Below are 20,638 nucleotides of genomic sequence, written 5' to 3' on the forward strand. Positions count from 1 at the left end.
TTTGTCTCTCCTCTTCCACAGCCATAACAGTTAATTTAATCTGGAATGGTTAAGCATTCCCTCTTCTTTCTCCCATTTGTCTCTCCTCTTCCACAGCCATAACAGTTATTTTAATCTGGAATGGTTAAGCATTTCCTCTTCTTTCTCCCTTTTGTCTCTCCTCTTTCACAGCCGTAACAGTTAATTTAATCTGGAATGGTTAAGCATTCCCTCTTCTTTCTCTCTTTTGTCTCTCCTCTTCCACAGCCATAACAGTTATTTTAATCTAGAATGGTTAAGCATTTCCTCTTCTTCCTCCCTTTTGCCTCTCCTCTTTCACAGCCATAACAGTTAACTTAATGTGGAATGGTTAAGCATTTCCTCTTCTTTCTCCCTTTTGTCTCTCCTCTTCCACAGCCATAACAGTTAATTTAATCTGGAATGGTTAAGCATTCCCTCTTCTTTCTCCCTTTTGTCTCTTCTCTTCTACAGCCATAACAGTTATTTTAATCTGGAATGGTTAAGCATTCCCTCTTCTTTCTCCCTTTTGTCTCTCCTCTTCCACAGCCATAACAGTTATTTTAATCTGGAATGGTTAAGCATTCCCTCTTCTTTCTCCCATTTGTCTTTCCTCTTCCACAGCCATAACAGTTATTTTAATCTGGAATGGTTAAGCATTTCCTCTTCTTTCTCCCTTTTGTCTCTCCTCTTCCACAGCCATAACAGTTAATTTAATCTGGAATGGTTAAGCATTCCCTCTTCTTTCTCCCTTTTGTCTCTTCTCTTCTACAGCCATAACAGTTATTTTAATCTGGAATGGTTAAGCATTCCCTCTTCTTTCTCCCTTTTGTCTCTCCTCTTCCACAGCCATAACAGTTAACTTAATGTGGAATGGTTAAGCATTTCCTCTTCTTCCTCCCTTTTGCCTCTCCTCTTTCACAGCCATATCAGTTAATTTAATCTGGAATGGTTAAGCATTTTTTGTTAACCTACATATATTTAACTCAAATCGGCCATTTATTTTGCTGCAAAAGCTGATCCATGCTACCAGATATCTGTCACCAGCCAGTTCTTTTTCTCTTATAAAACATAGCAATCGTGTAACACCATTACTCGGTCTAATGACTTGACTAGTTGTTAGTAAACCTACCGAGTGTTCTAAAACATTTTTTATTCATCGATGAGTTGACAATTATTTTTTATGTTTTTTTTTGTAACTTTGAACATCATTACAATTTAAACAAGGTGACATTCTTGATATTCTGTGGGCTGCATTTAATTAGTTTTGATGACGAGCAAGAAAGATCATCCGAGTCATTCAGCAGACTTTTAGATAAAAGAGACAGCAAAACGGTTCAACGAAGTCAAGCACAATGGTGTTACTAAAACCGCAGAAGCTGCTTTATTATAAAACCTCTTTTTGCTTCAAAAATTATAAGTTTATGCTCTCTGTCTAGAATGCCCACTACCAACAAGGGGTATGTTAGTTTCCTTTTAAACACAAAGTTTCTAGTTCCATAAATATTATTAAATATCATGTATACTCTCTCAGAGTGTTTACCAACGTTATGTATCTTTGTTTTTATGGTTAGTATGATAGAACAGCAGGAGTTGTTTTTGCATATCTTTTGGGATTTAACAAGGTAACAATGAATGAGTTTTTGGTTCACAAATAAGTCTGTAAAATTTGGAGTCATCCCCCGACTAATGGCGGTCCAAAACCTATTACCGTCTGTTACATCGGTTATGTCTACTATCCAACCCTTAGAAACTGCCTCAGTAAAATTACTTTCTTATATGCATGAATGTATCAATCTTAATTCTTATTGGTATAAAAACAACCCTGTTGACCGTTTAGATCTCAGACTCAACTTACCTGAGTATCACACAATAACAGCACTGCACTAACATTAAACAAGATAGAAATTTAATGTTTTATGTGCTCTAAAACATCAACATATACAAATAGTTTTATATAGTCTACTTATACTAGTCTTGTACCTTCCTAGTCAACATTATGGAACTCTGTAATTTTGGTGATTCCACGTTATAACTGTTTTATTTTAGACCAGATATTCTCATAACAATTCAATGTAATTCATTCTACAGCCAAAATATTACTTAATTTGCTTTCTCTCTTTCCAACTTTTGTCTCCCTTTTTTATGACGTCAAACTGCTAAAATAAAATAAAACAACAATCTTAATTCAAGAATTCTTATTATAAAAACTTTGCTTTTGCTACCTACATGTAGTTTACTTCCTTACTTTTCATAAAAAATTACAATTTTGAAACAATTTTACACTTAAACTTAAAAGATTGTATTTCTCCCAGCCGATTTTTAATTAAACAATTTCATTCTGACTCTAAATACAAAATTTAAAGAGCTTTTTATGCAAAGGCTTTATAGATCTAGGTAAATCGTTTTGGTTTGTAACAACAGTGGCAGATGTTTTGTTTATTTGAAAAGCGCAACAGCTCTCAATTGCATGGGTGAATAGCTAGCTATGACTGTTGTTGCAGCTTTCCAACTGTCTGAAAATATACTTAGAATGATCAGAGAGTAGTCAGTTGACCTAGTTAATGCTTTCATGTTAGGATAACTCTCTATTTCTCTTTAATTATGGTTGCTGAAATAATTCCCAATAACTGATAATAAACCGTTTAATATAGAATGCCATAAAAATTTTAAATGTGTAAAAGTTTCTTTTTGTAAAACTAAATCATTTTAACAAGAAACTATCAGTATTCTTACAATTTTGTGTTTGTGATATTTTGCTATCAATTTCATTATTGTCCTTGTTGCTGCAGATAGTAAACCCTGTCCTGCTTTTTGAGATTTTGTGCTCATACATGCTTAACATAGCTTTGTTAGAATGTTCATCATAGTTTGATGTTTGCATTGATGGAAGTCAGAGTATAAATTTACTGGCAATATTTTAATCTGCCATGTTTTATTTTGGTCTGTATCACAAATTAAAATGTCTGCCATGGTGCTATTTTTGAAGAAACACCAAAGATTTTATGAATTCTTTCTTTCAGTTGTTTAAACATAATTGTTATCAAACTTCCACATAAGTTCTGGCTTTAAAAGCTTGAAAGCTTTATATTTCCTACAGCGAAATACAATCTTGCACAAAGTTTTACTGTAGTTTATCACATAATAATTTTCTATCATATGCAATTGCATTTGATGTTTGACAAAATCTGATTGCCAGAATGTTGCAAGAGTAAAACCAACTAAAAATAATTGCGGTTAAAAGCTGTTAAACCACAATGGTCAAATGGTTTAGCTGCCATGTTTTCGTGTGTGCGCATACACACACAAATTTTTACCAAAATTTACTTTCAAATCACAGATTATTTAGAACACACATTTGTAAATCAATAGTAATATGAAAGTATAAACATGATTTTAAAATTAATTGAGATTAAGGTGGGAGTAGAATGCATAAAAGTTATAAACTAGCAATTTGTGTAATAATTTGGACAGAGTGATTGTTAGCGGGTCTAAATATCTTGTCATAGTACTCGCAATTACTACATAAATTATCAACTCTTTATAGCCTTGTGGTGACATTACATAACATGGATATGTCTATGCATGTCTTAAATATGTCTATGACCGCATCTATGTCCATTAAAAAGCCCAAAACCTTGCCCATGTCTATGCCCACAACCAAGCTCATGGCCACATCAATTTCTTTATCAAAGTTTACGCTCAAGTTTCTGTTCATGTTTGTTTCCATGCTCATGTTCTAGGTCATGCCTAAGACCAATGGCTATTATCATACTAATACCCATACCCCTGCCCATTTTAATTTCTATGACTATAATAAGTTTGATGTATTAAAATTATTCTACAAATAGTATCTGTTAATAAACAACATAATATAAATAAAAAAGGAAGGTAATCACCATAAAACAATCTTATTCAAAATCATCCAAACAATGAAATATGTTTATCATCCTCATTGCTGATATATAAGTTGTTGATAACAAAGGCATATTAACTTTATGTACAAATATGCATTTAAGGCTGGAACACAGATCTCATGATTTAGAAATAATTATCATGATGTAAAACCAAACACTTGGCATGTTCTGCCACTTTAACAAAAGGAGGTTGTGGCAGCAGAAAAAAAGGTAAAGTTTTAACTTCTGACAGCGCTACATCTAAATAAGCAGTTGAAGATCATACAGTCAACCATTTAGCTAAGAAAGTTGATAGAAGATAAAATATGATGACAATAATAATGATATTGCTAGTGTAACTTCACTGTAGAGTAGCCAGACTTGATGAGACCTGATCATGAATATTGTTATATGATGACTAATAAGAATATGGTCCTTATTTCTCACTCAGTGTATAGAAAAGCAACTTGTGAGTGCGCCACTGAGGTATGACCAAGGTATTACCAGCACCACTCAGGCTAAAGATAGGGTTGCGAAATGGACCTTTGGTTTGAATAGCGTCACCGCTCATCTCTGATACTTTCTCACCTGTAATAAAAGTATATGAATATTTCAATTATTATTACTGTACAATCATCACATCTACACTTATTATATACTCGTATGGATAATTAGTACACAGAGAATGCATAACAACGCTTTTATTAAAAAGCCTATGCGGCTCTAATTTATAATAATAATATTGTGATTGAATAAGCAAATTCGTCTACATTTTGCTATAATAAGATAATTTGCAGGTTTTTTGCGAGAAAATTAATAAAAATTTAGCCGTAGGCTGCCATTAGGCCGCCAAAGATAAACCATGATTACATTGACACATTAAAAAAATTGATCAACTCAAAAAAATAGTGTTTATGAAAGAAAGTCGTTCCCAAAGAGCAACTTCAATTTGCTAGAAAGTAGTCGCAACATCAGAAAGCAACAAACAAAGTTGTCAAGTCATGGGTGGTTTGAGTCATTTATTGTAACTACCATTCCTGGCACACCTTTTACAAGACCACTATAGATGTTACTGCAGTAGTATTCATTTGTATAATTGTTTTGATCCTTTCAAAAACTCTTTTGCATGCCAAAAATGCCATAACATGCCGCACATAGTTTTATAATAATTCATCGTATTTTCATTAATTTATTCTACAATCAAAAATTTATTGGTGACTACATCTGGTAATTATATACTAAATTTAAACAAAGTCATCAAATGAAACTTCAAAAAAAATTATCTATGAAAACTAAATGCAAAATAAGCGTAAAAACAATAAAATGCTGATAAATGGAGTTTTTATGGTCAGCTGTCAATTTTCATCCTTACAGATCTTTTAAAATTTATATTAAGGCGTAAGCCATGTTTTGACTGTACTTTTAAAAGTTGACTTGCAACATAATTTACATTACAGTTATTTAGTAACGCAATATTCACCATGTCTTAATCTGCTGTGTTGTAGGTGCAAAATATGTGAAATCTGATTACAAGCTCTTAAAAGCTAAAAATTGAGCAGGTAATCGCAGCCATCGCGAAAATGCCATAGTCTGGAATCCCTTTATTTTGACGGCATACTCAACTTGATGTTGTTGATGTTCTGACACGTGATATTATTACGTGATGTTATGTAAATAACGTGATGCCAATAAAAGCCTCAGTATTAAACTTTTTGTAGCACTAGTTTATGACCAAAACTTCGCGTTCTACCAAAAAGTCCTCATCAAATATAAATGCTCGCTACTTTACTGTTTTGCTTCAAATTTGTCTAATTTAGTCGTAATCTGATAATGTGACTCATAGTTCCTGCAAAATGGCGCAAACAATTTATGCAGCATTTTTTCGACTTTCACAGGTGACCAACAGGCTCGTCATGTTTGTCAGAGGATGATAAGCAGTCTTTCGAGCAAAGGTTGAAAAATTGAACAAATTTTTTTGGTAAGTTTTGAGATATCAGCGGTCAAAGGGACAGCATTACAATAATGATGATAAAATAGACACGTAGGAACAATAGACCTGGTTTTATTGAATACATGAAGTATGTTTGTAAAAGCATTTTGATGAATGAGGTTGCATGAATGTGTAAACAGAAGCCATCGTGTCCAACTACCTCCTATTTGAGCCGTTTTAGAAAGGGGTTCCAACCTACTGTGTTTTAGTGATGGCTGTGATTAACTGTTCATTTTTGAGCTTTTAAGAGCTTTTAATCACATATCTACATAATTTGCACCTACAACGCAGCAGAGTAAAACATGGCGAATCTTTTGATACCAAATAACTGTAATGTGAATTTTGTTGCAAGTCAACTTTTGAGCAACAAGCCAAAAGCCGGTACCTGAGCCCTGGCCTACTGTGCTTGATAAAATATTTGGTGAGACTTTATTTAGGATGTTCACCAAGTTTACTAGCTAAAATTTGTCACATTTCCATGTTTACTTGTACAAATATATATGTAACATAACCTGTCGTTACAAGGAGCAGAAAGAGACACCAGTGAATACTAGGCTCAATCTGTTAATATGTTTATATAAGCATTAAATACAATAATCGTTATACTGTTGTACATATACTCACAGTTAAAAAGAAAACTGATCCTGACAAAACAACTTAATAACCACTTTGTATTATCTTACTACGTTGGTGAGCTTTTTACTCATATTAAATTGTAAATAGGAAATTATACAATAAATATCTAACATTTTGGATTGCTTTTGAACGAGGTACTGTATAAACAAGGCATTTTTTCCCATTTCTTCCACATCGGAGAACAACTAGAGGAGATCTTAGATCTTTTACTGAATGTGACTAAGATGAAATTTAATCTACTTTGTTTTTAAAAATCATAAAATAAGTTACGATGAATCTAAAAATACTTATAGCAGAATTTTCAAACGATATTTCAAATTTTAATTTTCGGCAGATTTTTTTACTAATTTATAAAATGCTGCATAAGCTAACATGACACTCTCAATGAATATTAATAACCAACACCTCATACGTACAACTTACCTGTAGCATAGCTGAGTGTGTGGATGATATTGCTGTTGCATGCCGCTACTAGTATGTAGTCTCCATAGCACAGCAGACCCAGTGGAGGATTAGGATGGGTGAAAGTCCACATGACATTCCCAGTGTTCATGTTAAATATGAAGACTTTCTTTGTTTCATAGTCAGCTATGATGACATCATCACCATGTCCAGCACATATCGAAACCGGATTGTTACTCAGAAGGGGGCAGCTGATGTTACGCAGAGTCTTACCGGTGAGAGAATAAATTGTTAGTCTCTTGTTAGGAGGATCAGCAACCACTACATTACCTGCTGCTACTGTCAGCATGCTACAGTAATAGCTATGATTAGGGTGCTGCCAGGTTGTGATCACTTTCCCTGACAGATCATAGACACCTACGGTGAGAGGTTTACTATAGCACAATATGTATAGTCTGTTCTCATGGAGGCTGATGGACTCAACAGTATCAGAAGTGGAGATGAATGAGTCATGCAGCTTGTTGTTTTTATCAATTTTACTGACTGCACCACTATACAATCCTACATATGTAACTCCCTCATGCTGACATACTGATACAGAATAGGATGGTAGTTTTATGGATTTGAGTAGAGTTATAGACTTTGGAGGAAGACGGGATAAAGGAAGTTCTAGTGGTTGAGGAACTGCGTGGTGCTGGTTACTGTTAACTACTATGTCATCAGCTGAAACAATCTTCAACTCAATCTCACGCTTTTCACCTAAAACATTAAGAATATAATAACATAATGACATATTTACAACGTGTAACAAAATATTTGTATGCAGGCAGCAAAGCATCTTGGAAAAGAGTCAAGACAGATTACCTAATTATTCTTTTACTTTGAATAATTAAAACTTATTGCTATTGGCTCAAATTATATATGAAAGACATCAAAAAGTTTAACGTATTAAATTGTGTAATATGAAAACAATAAGAATAATAGAAATAAATGTTCTTTTATCGACTGACTAAAATTTAGGGGTGCTAAAAGTTTTTGAGCAACAAAAACACAAGTTGTATAAACAAAGATGCTGCAAAAGTTTTCCTATTATATTTTAACCTGGGAGCAGAGCATTCATCTAAAGACTGGCTAACAATTAATACAGCGCACAAATATTTTTAACGGTCTCTCTAATACATGTATATTTTAGCCTGAGAGTATAAAAGCTTGCATGCAGAGAGTGTACAATTTTTACTAGCTATGTGGGCAAATATACTGTAACAGTATATATTTATGTAATCTTCTAGCCTGAGCGTAGAGTGTGCATATCTCTGCATTTTCATTGCGTTTATCATTTCTGTCAACTTGCAGGCAAATATGGGATAAATTGTAAAGAGTTGTTGATTATTGAAAGGTAAAAAGAAAAAATATCACCTATTTTATCATGGGTTCCTATTTAGTTAAATAGTATGCAAATAGGACCATTCCTGCTTTTCTTCTAGTACCCATTGTTGACTCGTCCTTTGTCGTACTTTTATAGGCTGTGGGTTGATCAGGCAAATAATTCTAGAAAAGAAGTTTCTTTGGCACCCCTTTCAGTGGAAATTTCCGCCGTGATTTGAACTAATTTGGGTATGGAGAATTCAAAACTCAAGAGTTTCCATTCTCACTTCTGTGAGAAATTTGCTAAAAATCATTTTTTTAATGAATTATCTCTCCTGTCAATGAATCTCCTTCCATAGAAGCTTTAGATTTGCAAATTTTTCTCATAATTATTTTGCAGTAAACTATTATACTTATTCATATAGTCATATAGTAGTGCTAAGCACTGGTACTAGTACTCGTTGAACTCGCGGGTTTATCTTCTCTTGAGTATCGGGCAATAGAGATTTCGAGTATTTCGGTCTTTCGGGTTCGTGTTTTGACTTTCGAGTTTGGGTTTTAGTACATGGGTCTGTCAAGTAGTGTGAACAAAAACCCGATCTATTGCCCCTGCGCAATGAGATTTGTTTAACCACGTGCCTGCTAAGATTAAATGCATGAGTACCACCCGATAGAAAATAGTAAAAATAATAACTAAATTCAATAGATTTAGGATAAATTTTAAAACATGTCTGATGTTTGGACATTTTTTGCGAAATACAAAATTACTATTGCTATTGGCATGGAGACAGTTAGATGCATTTTGTGCAATTCAACTATGAAGCATAGTTATGGCTCTACGAGTTCCATGAGAAGGCATATGCGAAAGATTCATTCTAAACAATAGCTTGAGAGGCAAGATGTAGTTGGTACCGTAAAAACCATCAATTAAACTTTAAAGCAGCTAGGGAATCTGCTGCCTCTAAACTAAACAAAATTGTGCATCCATCTCAATCAACAATTGATGACGATGAAAGCCTAAGCAGCGAGGTAACGACAACACCCTTAGTTGTTGCTACCACTTCACAAAGTTTGCCGTAAACTATTTTCAAGTATTTTGATATAAAAACTCATTCAATAGCTAGTGTAGATAAATGGATAAAATTTTTAAAGCTTGTCGCATTTTATTTATGCCATTTTTGTTATACTTTTTCTATTAGTAAGTTCAAATTTGTTATAGCTGCACCTATTCTCATTGATGATGATGACGACTACACAGATCTAACTGCATTTCAAACTCCTATCGTTTGCAAAGGAGCCAAACCTAGTTCTAGCGGTGCCTTTGAAAAAGCAAAAAGGCAGCAATCTATCTTACCATCATTTACGGAACCCTACGGAAGAAACAGTGGTCAACATCGGAAGCTGACTTCTGCAATAACTCATTATATTTGTAAATATGGTGTTCCAGCATATGCTGTTGAAAAAGAAGGTTTCGAAGCAATGATTGCTGAGTTTGATAAAAGGCATGAAAGTAAACAAATATATGATAGGCTTCATGTAATTCCAGCACATGCCAGTTCTGTAAATATCAGTGTTTGGTAGCTATCAGTGTCTGAAGTGGATAGAGATTTATGGGGGTACTTTCTGTCATGTCAGGAGGGTAGTTTCCAGGGCCAACGGCCTTGCTCGCTGCTCACAAGGTGAGTCTGAGAGGGGCGCTGTGCCCTTTCGGTAGAGGGGCGTTCGGGGTTACTCCCCCGTAAAATTTTTAGCATTAATGCCCCTAAATTATGCTGTTTCGGTAACTTAAAACCCTGTGTTGTATCCAGTAAAAAATTATAAGTGGGCTTAGCTGCACAACCTGTGTGCTCTATGACTATGGAGACTCCAGGTTGTGATGTGAGTGAATCAAAAAACCCTATGGACAGTCCACACAGACCCCAGACACAAGACAGTCCAAACTCCAAGCCACCATGAATATTATTATATGATAAGCTCAGTCACTCACTATTTTTTTAAATGCGGACTCTAAATTCATGGCAGTCACTAATTCTTACTCACTTTTAAAGAAGTTATTTATTGGCCCATGCCGTTTCATTATAAATTGAAAGACGTAGATTGAAAGAAACTACATGTAGTATAATAAGCAAGAATTTATTCCAAATTACCATCCAAAACACAAAAGAAGAACCCAAGCAATAATTAATCTCAAGCTAATCGAGGATTCTACAGGGCGGCCGACACAGGGTTCTGTCAATTGAGTCAGTTGATAGAAAACTGATCGGTTGTCAGATTTTTAACCAAACAATCTAGTTGATCTGCTATAATAGCAAAGAATAACTGAAGAGATTAAAGATCAGTAGTGTAATTCTCTCGTCCCAAAAACGTGCACCGCTTTCGGTGTAATGAACCTGAGCTAATATTAGTTCGGGAAGAAAAGGAAAAAACTTTGTGTGAATATTTCACTTCATTCCGATTTTACCGCATTTAATAAGATATGAGCAACCTTATATGAAGCGGTACGCTTCCTAGGGAGTACCCCACTATTTTTTTTAGGGGTACGACGTACTCCTGCGTACCCCCCTCTCCCTTTCAAAAACTAGTAGCTATACATGTAATATTTATAGATTGATAAAGCTGTTTTTGTGTGTGACCATTTTTCATGAAATGTGGCATATTACAATAATATAAATACTGCTTGATATGGGAATATTTGTAGCCATAATTTGTTTTTTATTTAATTAATTATGTTGATTTTCTCTTCCGGTTTAACTTTGCAGCTGCGTAATATTAGGATCGATGTAAAAATCTGAAAATGTGTTTTGGCCTTACATTTTTCATTATTAGTTCACACCAGTAAATTTAATGTTGTTTGCAATTAGTCTTGCTTTTCTATGTTTGCTACGTATTCCATTCCAAGTCGACATCACTTCAGTCGCTTAGGCCATCCCTGAGTTGTATGACAATGTGTATGGCACCATTAAGCAGGAGATTGCCACTGCTCAGTTTTATGCTGCTACTACGGACATGTGGAGCTCACGCACTAGGGCACCTTACTGTGGGTTTACCATTCATTTTATATCTGACTGAAAGCTTAGGTCAAGGTGCTTGCAGGTATGTTTCAACACCAATATGCGGCATCACATTGCGAATTTGTAGCATTATTAAACATGAGTTTTTTAAAACAAGCCTCATTACAGCGCTTATCGCACACCAACTAACAAAACTTTAGACGTGTTTGCCATAATTGGGATTGCTTAGAATTTCAAATTTATTTGCTAATAAAAATTAATTTTAGTGAGGTTCCTGTATTGGTTAGACATATTTTTTAGTAGTATAGCTGAACAAAGTAACTTTTAGTAAATTTTAATCCTACTCCAAACCAAATTTTATATCTTATCTCAACAACAGAGTGATGCAATATGCTACTGTTTTGTAGTTAGTTTTAGCAATAAAAGCTCGAGTGGAAAGTGTTACATTTCCAAACCAAATCAAATGACTGAAAGTGGCAAGCCCATAATTTAAAAAACGCATCATAAATTGTTATATTTTGCTAGGTATTACATGCCCCTGAAGATCATACCTCTGAAAACCTAAAAGCTGGCATCATCGGGGTAATTGAAGACTTGGGGCTGATGAGGCTAAGTTGACTGCTAGCTCCACTGATAATGCTGCTAGCATCATCAAAGCGCGCAGAGATGGAGCTAACTAATTTCATACTAAATTGCATTTTTTGTGACTCCCAAATTCGCCCTCTTGATTGTCAACAATTTATTTTAATAGCAGTTGAAAAGTTTTAGCTGCTATATATATAGATTGACAAAACACAGTTTTTTGTTCATGTTTAGTCTGCTATTTCTATTTACATGTATACCATACTTTTTCGGACTATTAGCCGCTACATTTTTCTGATGTTTTGAGCCATGCGGCTTATATAAGGGTGTGGCTATTCTGGGGGTTTTTTTCTTTCACCGCTAGGGCGCATTAACCGGAATATCCGGTTAGTGCGCTTTTAGCGGTGAAAGAAAATGCGAAACAATGCCTAACGGTACTGCTCCCTTAGGCGCTGAGTTAAAAATCATGGGTTTACGCAGAACAGTGCCTAACAGCACTGCTCCGTTTTAACTAGCAAAGTTGCTGCCATGTTAAAAAGCACTGTCCTAAGTTCTGCGGCCTTTACAAAAGTGCGGCCTATGTATTGTTTCATTCTCGGTTTCTTGAAAATAAAGCAGATGCGGCTTATATAGGGGTGTGGTTAATAGTCCGAAAAGTATGGTAAGTAAATTGGTTCCCATTCAATCCTTGATAAGCACACGACTACAGTGAGTGTTGACTAGCATACCTAGTTGTGATTGTTTGCAATGCATTACAGGTTAGACCAGAATATCATGTTTTGGTCACCGCCTTAACCTAGCAGTTGTAAATGCACTGAAGGGCGACAAAACAATAGATAAAGGCATTTCAAGCTGTCGAAAGGTGGCTACACACTTTGCTCACTCGTATAAGAGTAGTCTTCTAGAGACCGCTCAAGAAGAACTCTGTCTGCCAAAACACCATTTGCTAAACGAATGACCTACGAGACGGGGCTCAAAGTTCGCGATGATCAATTGCTTTCTTGAGCAAGAGTGTGCTGTGAGGAAAGCGCTTTCAGCCGATAAAAAACACTCCCATTTAATACCAACAGGAGAGGATTTGGCTACCTTGAAAGCCATCAGAAGTGCTTTACAACATGTGGCGCTTTTTACTGACATGCTATCAGGTAGGTTTTGTAAACATGTACTGTTAATATAAAGATTGCCACTACAATCCTAAGCACCTACTACTACAAATGTGTTTTAAAAATTAATATAATGCATATGACCAAATGTAATTTAAACATATACTCTGCAATTATACTATTTGTAGGGTCTTTCATTAAAATTAGTTGTTTAAATAATAAATTTTGTGGCCAAAAATAACATTTAATCGTTATTTCAGGAAAAATAAGATTGAAACCTTTTAGTGATGTGGACTCGGAAAAAGCATGACAATGCTTGCTCTTTCCTCTATACTGCTATTGGAGATATATTAGTAAGTAGTCTTTTAGGTTAGCCATATTGATGCCATACTATGATAGTCATCTGCTTAATGCTTTTCTTATAGGTGAAGACACGGTCACAATATCACTTGTTCAACCGACGGTCATACTGTTTAACAAACTTTTAGTGCCCGAAGAGAGTGACGTTGCCTTGACCCGACAGATCAAGTTTTCCATTTTAGAATATATCAATAAGCACCATCAGCACAATGCTGATTATTGGCAGCTGCTTTCAAAATGTAGCTTTTTAGATCCAAAGTGAACAAATTCTACTGGCATTTTAGTGTGACAAAGCTACAAGATACATAGTATAGGCTACACTGCAGGTTCGAAGCTTTTGAAACAGTGCTGTATATAACTCTACAGGATAAAAATAAAATTTTTCTACTGATACTTTAATCATTAGTAGAAAACACAGCATTGTAATATAAAATGTTGCAAAAGTTTCTTTTAGAAATTTTAGATTCAAAGCTACCCACAATGAGAGTGTGACCGATATTATACTTTGTGAGTGTGAACAGCTGGCTCCAGATGTACAAGAAACATTCACAATAGAATCTGCCACCATCAGCTGTATTGCTTCAACAAAACGAAAAAGTTGGGAGCGTATCTTAATGCCCTCACTACTCCGGCTTTCAGTACTGCTAGAGGTGAACGGCTTAGCAAAGAAGTCTCATTATACACAAGTCTACTGACAGTGGCTGAAAAAGACTCCGACTTTTGACTTGGTGGGGCCAGCATAAAACTTTGTTTCCTTGCCTCGAAAAGCTTGCTAAGAAATATTTGTGCATTCAAGCTTTGAATGTAGCTAGTGAAAGGCTGCTTTCAACCGTCAGGAACATTACCACAACCAGGCGAAATAGCCTAAAGCCTGCCAAGTTAATCAACTATGTTTTTTATCCACAAACCTGGCATCTCTGTCAAACAAATCCCATAGCTGAGATTTTTATGTGTTTAATGTTTTTTAAAATGTTGGTAAATTAACTAAAATTATAACACATGCTTTGTCTATATAGTAACTGTTTATTAATCTAACAAAGTTGAAAATTTTCTAGTTGAATACTTTGAATTTTTGCCTGTGCAGGTATTATAACTTCGTCTATTGCCCAACTGAATATGGTGTAGAGCAGTGTATTTCTTAGTACACTCTTACCGTTTTATTGTCTGTTTGAAGCTTTGGCATATTGTAAAGGATCTGACTCCGGTAGCTGAGTCAGCTTTACTTCCTAACAAGGGAGTCGCAACCTGGGCTACTGGCTGACTTTGTCCGAGGCCTGATTGACCTGCCTGTGGCGGTCAAGTCAGTCCAAGGCAAGAACCTAGTAGTCAGGCTTGCTCTGAAAACCAAGCCCCCGGCCTGCCTCTGGATCTCTATCCCAGGCTAGTCCGGATCCACTAATGGCTGGTCTTAAGACTGGATCTCTAGTGCCATGGCACACCCGATCGAGTCTAGACAAGGCCGTGGATCGCCTCTTAGCCTTCTTAGAGTCACCCTGGCAGTTCCGTCTGTTGGTTGTACTGAGCCTGCTTGCACAATCGGTGAGCCAACCAGGCAGGCGTCAAAATAGAGGCAGTTCGTATGAGTATATAGTAGTTTATTATCGATATCTTTAATACAAGTATGCACGAGTATGAGTGAAATCAAGCACACCTTGCCTGTCTATCGCGCTGGCTTATATAGCCAGCGCCTATCGTTTAACTCCGCCTACTGATCTATTTATATCACAAAGGAAACAACATGATGGTTATGTAACAAAAAGGCAGTTCAGTAATACAAGGGCAGTTCAGTGATACAGTTATATAATAATAAAAAGGCAGTTCAGTAATACAAGGGCAGTTCAGTGATACAGTTATATAATAATGAAAGGGCAGTTCAAGCATGCAATAAGGGAAGTTCGAGAGGTTCGGTTAAATGATAGTGCGGATATATATATGAGTGTAGTAAATAGTACATAGGCATGTCCCGGTCCTCCACACTCTCCCCCCCCAATTGTTTGGCCAGGGGTGAACAATTAAGTGATCTCAGTGGAAACGCCGCGCTTGTGTTCTCAACCTCTGAGCTTCTACCCGGCATTCCTCGGCCATCCGGATATGACGTCGGTATTGGTCCTCTTCTCTTCCCGCTCTACGGTTGTACTCTTCTCGCCGGGCCCGTGTGTTCTCGATGGCCCTGGTTACCCTGCTGCTGGTAGGTTCCTTGGTCTTGCCATCGGCTTCGGCGTATACCCCAGCGATGTCGTCCGCATTGACGTGGATCTCCAGGGCAGTCTCGCTTTCTCCCGCTATCTCTGTCTCAGCTCCCTTAGGCGGTATGTTTATTTCCGGATTGATGAGTCTTGTTTCCCTCTGTTTTACCCTTGGGATTACGTACCCTTGAGGAAAAGGCCTTTGGACCCGCTCCTCTCTTCCTCCGGTGGCTCGGCATCGGTTTAAATGGACGCGGAGGTCGGCTGGTCCGTCTCTCCTGTTGTCCTGGAGGGTCTCCGGTTCAGTACACCCCCTTTCTTCTGGTGACTCTGTCCTGGGTCGTTTTTGCCCCATCCTTCTACCTCGTACCCACCCGTTCCCATCCTTTATGGGAAGGCAGGTTCCAAACGGGGGGTACTCTGTCCATTTCATGTATGTACAAAAATCGGTGTACCACTCCTGATCTACTTGGTATACAATAGTAGGGTGTAGTCCGGAGTCCTTGGCTTTCTTTTGGTGCTTGTATATACTAAAGAATGATGATGAATTTTTCTGACATTTGCACCAGTAGCGCCAAAAGTGTTGCCGAATATGTCTCCTTACTACCCTACCGTCCTTGTTTTTGAAACCACAGAGTCTGCACTCTCCCTTCTGGCGGTCTTCCGCGGCCTCCATCCTTGCGTAGGAAGTGGGGGAGTACCAGATATCCTCGGCTACTCCGTCGAGGGTCTCTCGGCTTTTTCTTCTCTCGGGCGGTCCGTTCACTTTTTTCTGATCGACCGGAATCGTTGTTAGGTTTATCGAGCAGGCTTGTACTGGTCCTGGTCGCGGTTGAGTATCCAGTTGGTGCCTCTGGCTAGTCTCTAGCGGAGGGCCACCCTGGAGTGGCTTACCTCCGCTCCTGACTTGGAAACTCTGGCCCTCAGAAGTTTGCCTGGCCTGTTTTGGCTTGGCTTTGTCCTGGGACACCCTGTTCCCTATCATTTGCACCATCCTGGTAGTGGTTATCACCGGTTCTACTGGCCTCGCTCCCTTATAGGCAATGGGTGCGATATTTTCCTTGGCTATAATATTCCCAGGTAGTTTTACTTGATCGACGTCTTGGTTCCCTGCCGTTATCTCAGTTCCCTCCAAGATCTCGTCCAATTCTGTTAATAATACCTGCAGTTCTGGATCCTCGATGGCGTTGGTTTCATCTGGAGTTGGTCTCATATTCGTGATATAGGTTTGTGGAGAGAGCTGGTTCTTCGTTAGTGCGCAACGGTTGAAGTGACTGGAGGCTGTCTCAGTTTCATAAGATGGCCGCTTTCCGGTCCTGTCGTGCTCTTGTTCCCGAATTGTTCTATCGTTCGGAGTCTGCTGTCGAAGGCCTTCATTGCCGAATGGTTCTTCTCCTGTTTGGTTTTCTTCGTCTGCCTCCGTCTCTGTCTCCTTTCCCGGGATATTTCGGTCAGGTATGATTGTATCTGGTTGCCCTCCTCCATGGCGGCTTGCGGCCATCATTTCTTCTAGTTCGGCAACCGACTCTTTTAGAATTGTATATTGAGACATCAGTTCTAAGTTCGTCCTCAGACCTTCCCTCTCGATCAAGGTCTCCAGTTGTTCCACCATAGCTTTGGTAGACTGATACCGTTCCCTGAGTTCGGCCTGTCTTTCTCTGGCTTCCGGTCCTTCTTCTTCAGGGTCGATTTGGTGGCACACAGTCTCGCCGTATCTGATAGGAGGACCCACCATTCGCCGTGGTCTCCCGTCTCGTCTTTCTCCCATACCATTTTTTGTTCTCCTGGGTTCTGTGTTTATTCGCACCTCTTCTTCAGCTGGTGCTGGTGTAGAAACTTCGGGTTGGGGTGGATCCCTTTGTTCGGTGACCCCGGAGTCGGAGGCCTCCTCGACTGCGGTATCGTCTGTCTCTCCTTCTGTCAACTCTTGTCCGGGGGGCTCCATCGGGGGTTCGGAACAGGGCCCGAGACTTGGTTCTTCTGGTTCCGCGTTGGTTATACCGGTTTGCTCTGTTGCCTCCCTAACCCCTCCGTTGGAATCGTGACTGCCCGAGGCAGACTCTCTTTCTCTGGCCAGGACCTCCAGAAGTCGTCTCCTGAACGTGTCACTGTCCATATCCGGGGGAGGTTCCATCCTCTCCTGCCGTGTTGGCGGGGGGGGGGGGGGGGGGGGGGGGGCTCCCTTCCAGTGTACTCTACTGCGGGCAGCATCTCCCCTAACTCTTCCAGCCTCCTCTCTCTTCGTCCCGTGGCACCCCTCATGTTTGGCCTCCTGGAGGGTTCCTTAGTGGCCGGGGCCCGCCCATCGGCCTCTGGACACGCGTAGTATGGTTTTAATCTCTCTTCGTTCTGTACTGAGATTTGTCCTTGTCTCTCTACTTGGTACGTATGGTTGGGATTGCACCTAGTGACTGTATAGGGTCCCACATATTTGGGCTGTAACTTGGGGTTTTCTCCACGTCTACGTCTCTTGTTGACCAGCAGCACCAAGTCGCCGATCCCAAACGATGGGGGCTCTTCGTCGTCCTCCACCCGGATTTTCATTTGGCGGTCTCGGAGAATTTCATACGTTTCCTCCAGCCGGCTAGCCAGTTCCAGTACGTAGGGCTGTACCGCCTGGCCAGTGACTGCAACGGGTTCTGAGAGCTGGTCTGGCAATCGCAGTTCCCTGCCCATCATCAGGTAATTCGCGGTTTCTCCCGTGGCGGAGTGGGGAGTGCCCCGGAAAGCCCTCATTATCTGTGGCAGCAACAAGTCCCACTCTGTAGGCCCACGGCGCAGGAGCAAGGCTCTCAAGGAATCTCCCAGGCTCCGATTGTTTCGTTCTACAATACCATTCCCCTGGGGGTGGTATGGTGTAGTCCGTGTTTTGTCTACGTTCCATAGGCTACATAATTCTCCCATGAGTTTAGACTCAAATTGGGCCCCTTGGTCGGAGTGTAATTCCTCGGGTAGGCCGAAATAACAGAACACCCTTTCGTCCAGGGTTGTGGCTACCACCGGGGCAGTTGCATCCGGGATTGCTAATGCATCCTGCCATCTAGAGAAATGGTCGCTAATCACTAAGATCCACTTGTTCCCTCGGTTAGTCACTGGCATTGGTCCCACCAGGTCGACCGCTAGCTTCTGCCACGGTCGCCCGGCGTACAATCGGTGTCTGCTCCTAGTTGCGTGATTCCCGCCGGTTTTTGCCACTTGACAGATATCACACGTCTTGATGAGTCGTCTCACGTCGGCATTTAGTCCCGGCCAATACCAATTGAGTAGTAATCTTTTTACAGTCTTGTGAACCCCCGCGTGGGCAAGCCTGTGCGTGTCCCACATTACCCGGCTCCGGTCCGCCCGAGGACATAGGGTACACCATCTGGGGTGGCCGTCCGTCGTTAGTCTGACCTCCAGGACGCCGTTTGGGGATAACCTCAGAGCCTCTCGTCTCTTGTGTAGGACCCGGAGCTCGTTACTCCCTAGAGTCAGCTCCTCCTCTGGTAGCTCTTGATCATTTTTTACTGCCCAGTACATCCTGGCCACGGCCTGTGTCCCTTCCATTTGGCTCTGTACCAGCTGTCGAAAATTTCGGTCTCCTGGTAGTTTAATCGCGGCCACGGCGTCGGACTCTCCTTCCAGCAATGCCTGTTTGCTGGGGCCCCCGTCTCGCTCCTCTATTCGGACACACTGTCGACAGTCGTTTGGGCAGACCTGTCGACTCAGGCCGTCGGCATTCCCGTGCTTGACTCCTGATCGGTGCTCCAGTAAGTACGAGAACTCTGATAGAATCTCCAGCCACCGAGCTACTTGGGCCGACGGCTCCCTCCTCCTACACAGCCATCTCAGGGAGGCATGGTCCGTGCGGAGCACGAACTGTTGACCATACAAGTATGGCCGGAAGTGCTTGACGGCTTTTACTACTGCCAGGAGCTCTCGGCGCGTTACACAGTAATTTTGTTCGGCTGGGCTGAGGGTCTTGCTGTAGTATGCCACTACGGTCTCCCTGCCCCCCTGGTTCTGGGACAGGACGGCCCCCACTCCCACATTACTGGCATCGGTGTCCAGAGTGTATTGACTCTTTGGGTTGGGGTACCCCAGCACTGGTGCCGAGATCAGGCCTTGTCGGAGGGTCTCGAATGCCTGCTGCTCTTCTTCTCTCCACCTCCACGGCTTTCCTTTGCTAGTCAATATCGTGAGTGGCTTGGCAATAGTGGCGTAATCCCGCAGGTACTGTCGGTAGTACCCTGTGGTTCCCAGGAAGGCCTGCAGTTCTTTTATATTTCGAAGGGTTTGCCATTCGGCCACTGCTTTCACCTTTTCTGGGTCCGTGGACACTCCTTCCGGGCTCACCACATGGCCAAGGTACCTCACTTTCCTCTGGAGAAGCTCGCATTTAGAGGGCTTCAGTTTCAGCTGCGCGGCGGCGAGTCTCTGGAAGACCTCTCCCAAACGGGCCAAGTGGGTCTCGAAGTCTGGAGCAATTACGATGATGTCGTCCAAGTATAACAAGAGGGTTTTCCAATGGAGCCCGTGGAGTACAGACTCCATCAGTCTTTGGAAGGTGGCGGGGGCCGACGTCAATCCGAAGGGCAGTACCTTCCACTTCCACAGCCCGCTTCTCGTGGCAAAGGCGGATTTCTCTTGAGCGTCCGGATCTAGCGGTACTTGCCAGTATCCACTGGTCAGATCCAACGTACTAAAAAATCGGCTTCCTGCCAGGGCGTCCAGGCTTTCATCAATCCTAGGGATAGGGTACACATCCTGCTGGGTGACCGCATTCAGCTGTCAATAATCAATACAAAATCTCCATCCGCCATCCTTCTTCCTCACCATGACGACCGGGGAACTCCATGCCCCATTGGCAGGCTCGATCAAACCCTTTTCCAGTAGTTCCTGTACTTGTTTGTCCGCTTCTGCCTCCTTGAGGGGTCCCAGCCGGTGGGGGGGTTGTCTGATCGGCCTGGCACCTTCCATCAGGGGTATGCTGTGGGCAACTCGGTCGGTCCTTCCTACGTCGCCATCATACTTGCTGAACACGTCCTGGTATCTGGTCAGAAGATGGGCCAGGCTCTGCTTCTCTCCTTCGTGTCGGCATCCTGGGAGGGCCTGCCGATATAGCTCAACC

The 20,638-nt window shown here is 40.4% G+C and overlaps 1 protein-coding gene across 1 annotated transcript in view; it reads right to left on the minus strand.

Moving 5' to 3' along the window:
- Positions 1–3,818: 3,818 nt before the first annotated feature.
- The window catches only part of LOC137398431 (uncharacterized), a 51,502-nt gene continuing 34,682 nt past the window's right edge, over positions 3,819–20,638 (minus strand). Inside the window, exons 6-7 of the mRNA XM_068084540.1 lie at positions 6,943–7,680; positions 3,819–4,481 (exon numbers count right to left, since the gene is read on the minus strand). Coding sequence (XP_067940641.1) covers positions 4,330–4,481; positions 6,943–7,680 — 890 coding nt within the window. The 3' untranslated portion in view covers positions 3,819–4,329. The remainder of the gene's footprint in view (positions 4,482–6,942; positions 7,681–20,638) is intronic.

The sequence above is a fragment of the Watersipora subatra genome, chromosome 6 (genome assembly GCF_963576615.1).
Source record: "Watersipora subatra chromosome 6, tzWatSuba1.1, whole genome shotgun sequence".
NCBI lineage: Eukaryota > Metazoa > Bryozoa > Gymnolaemata > Cheilostomatida > Watersiporidae > Watersipora > Watersipora subatra.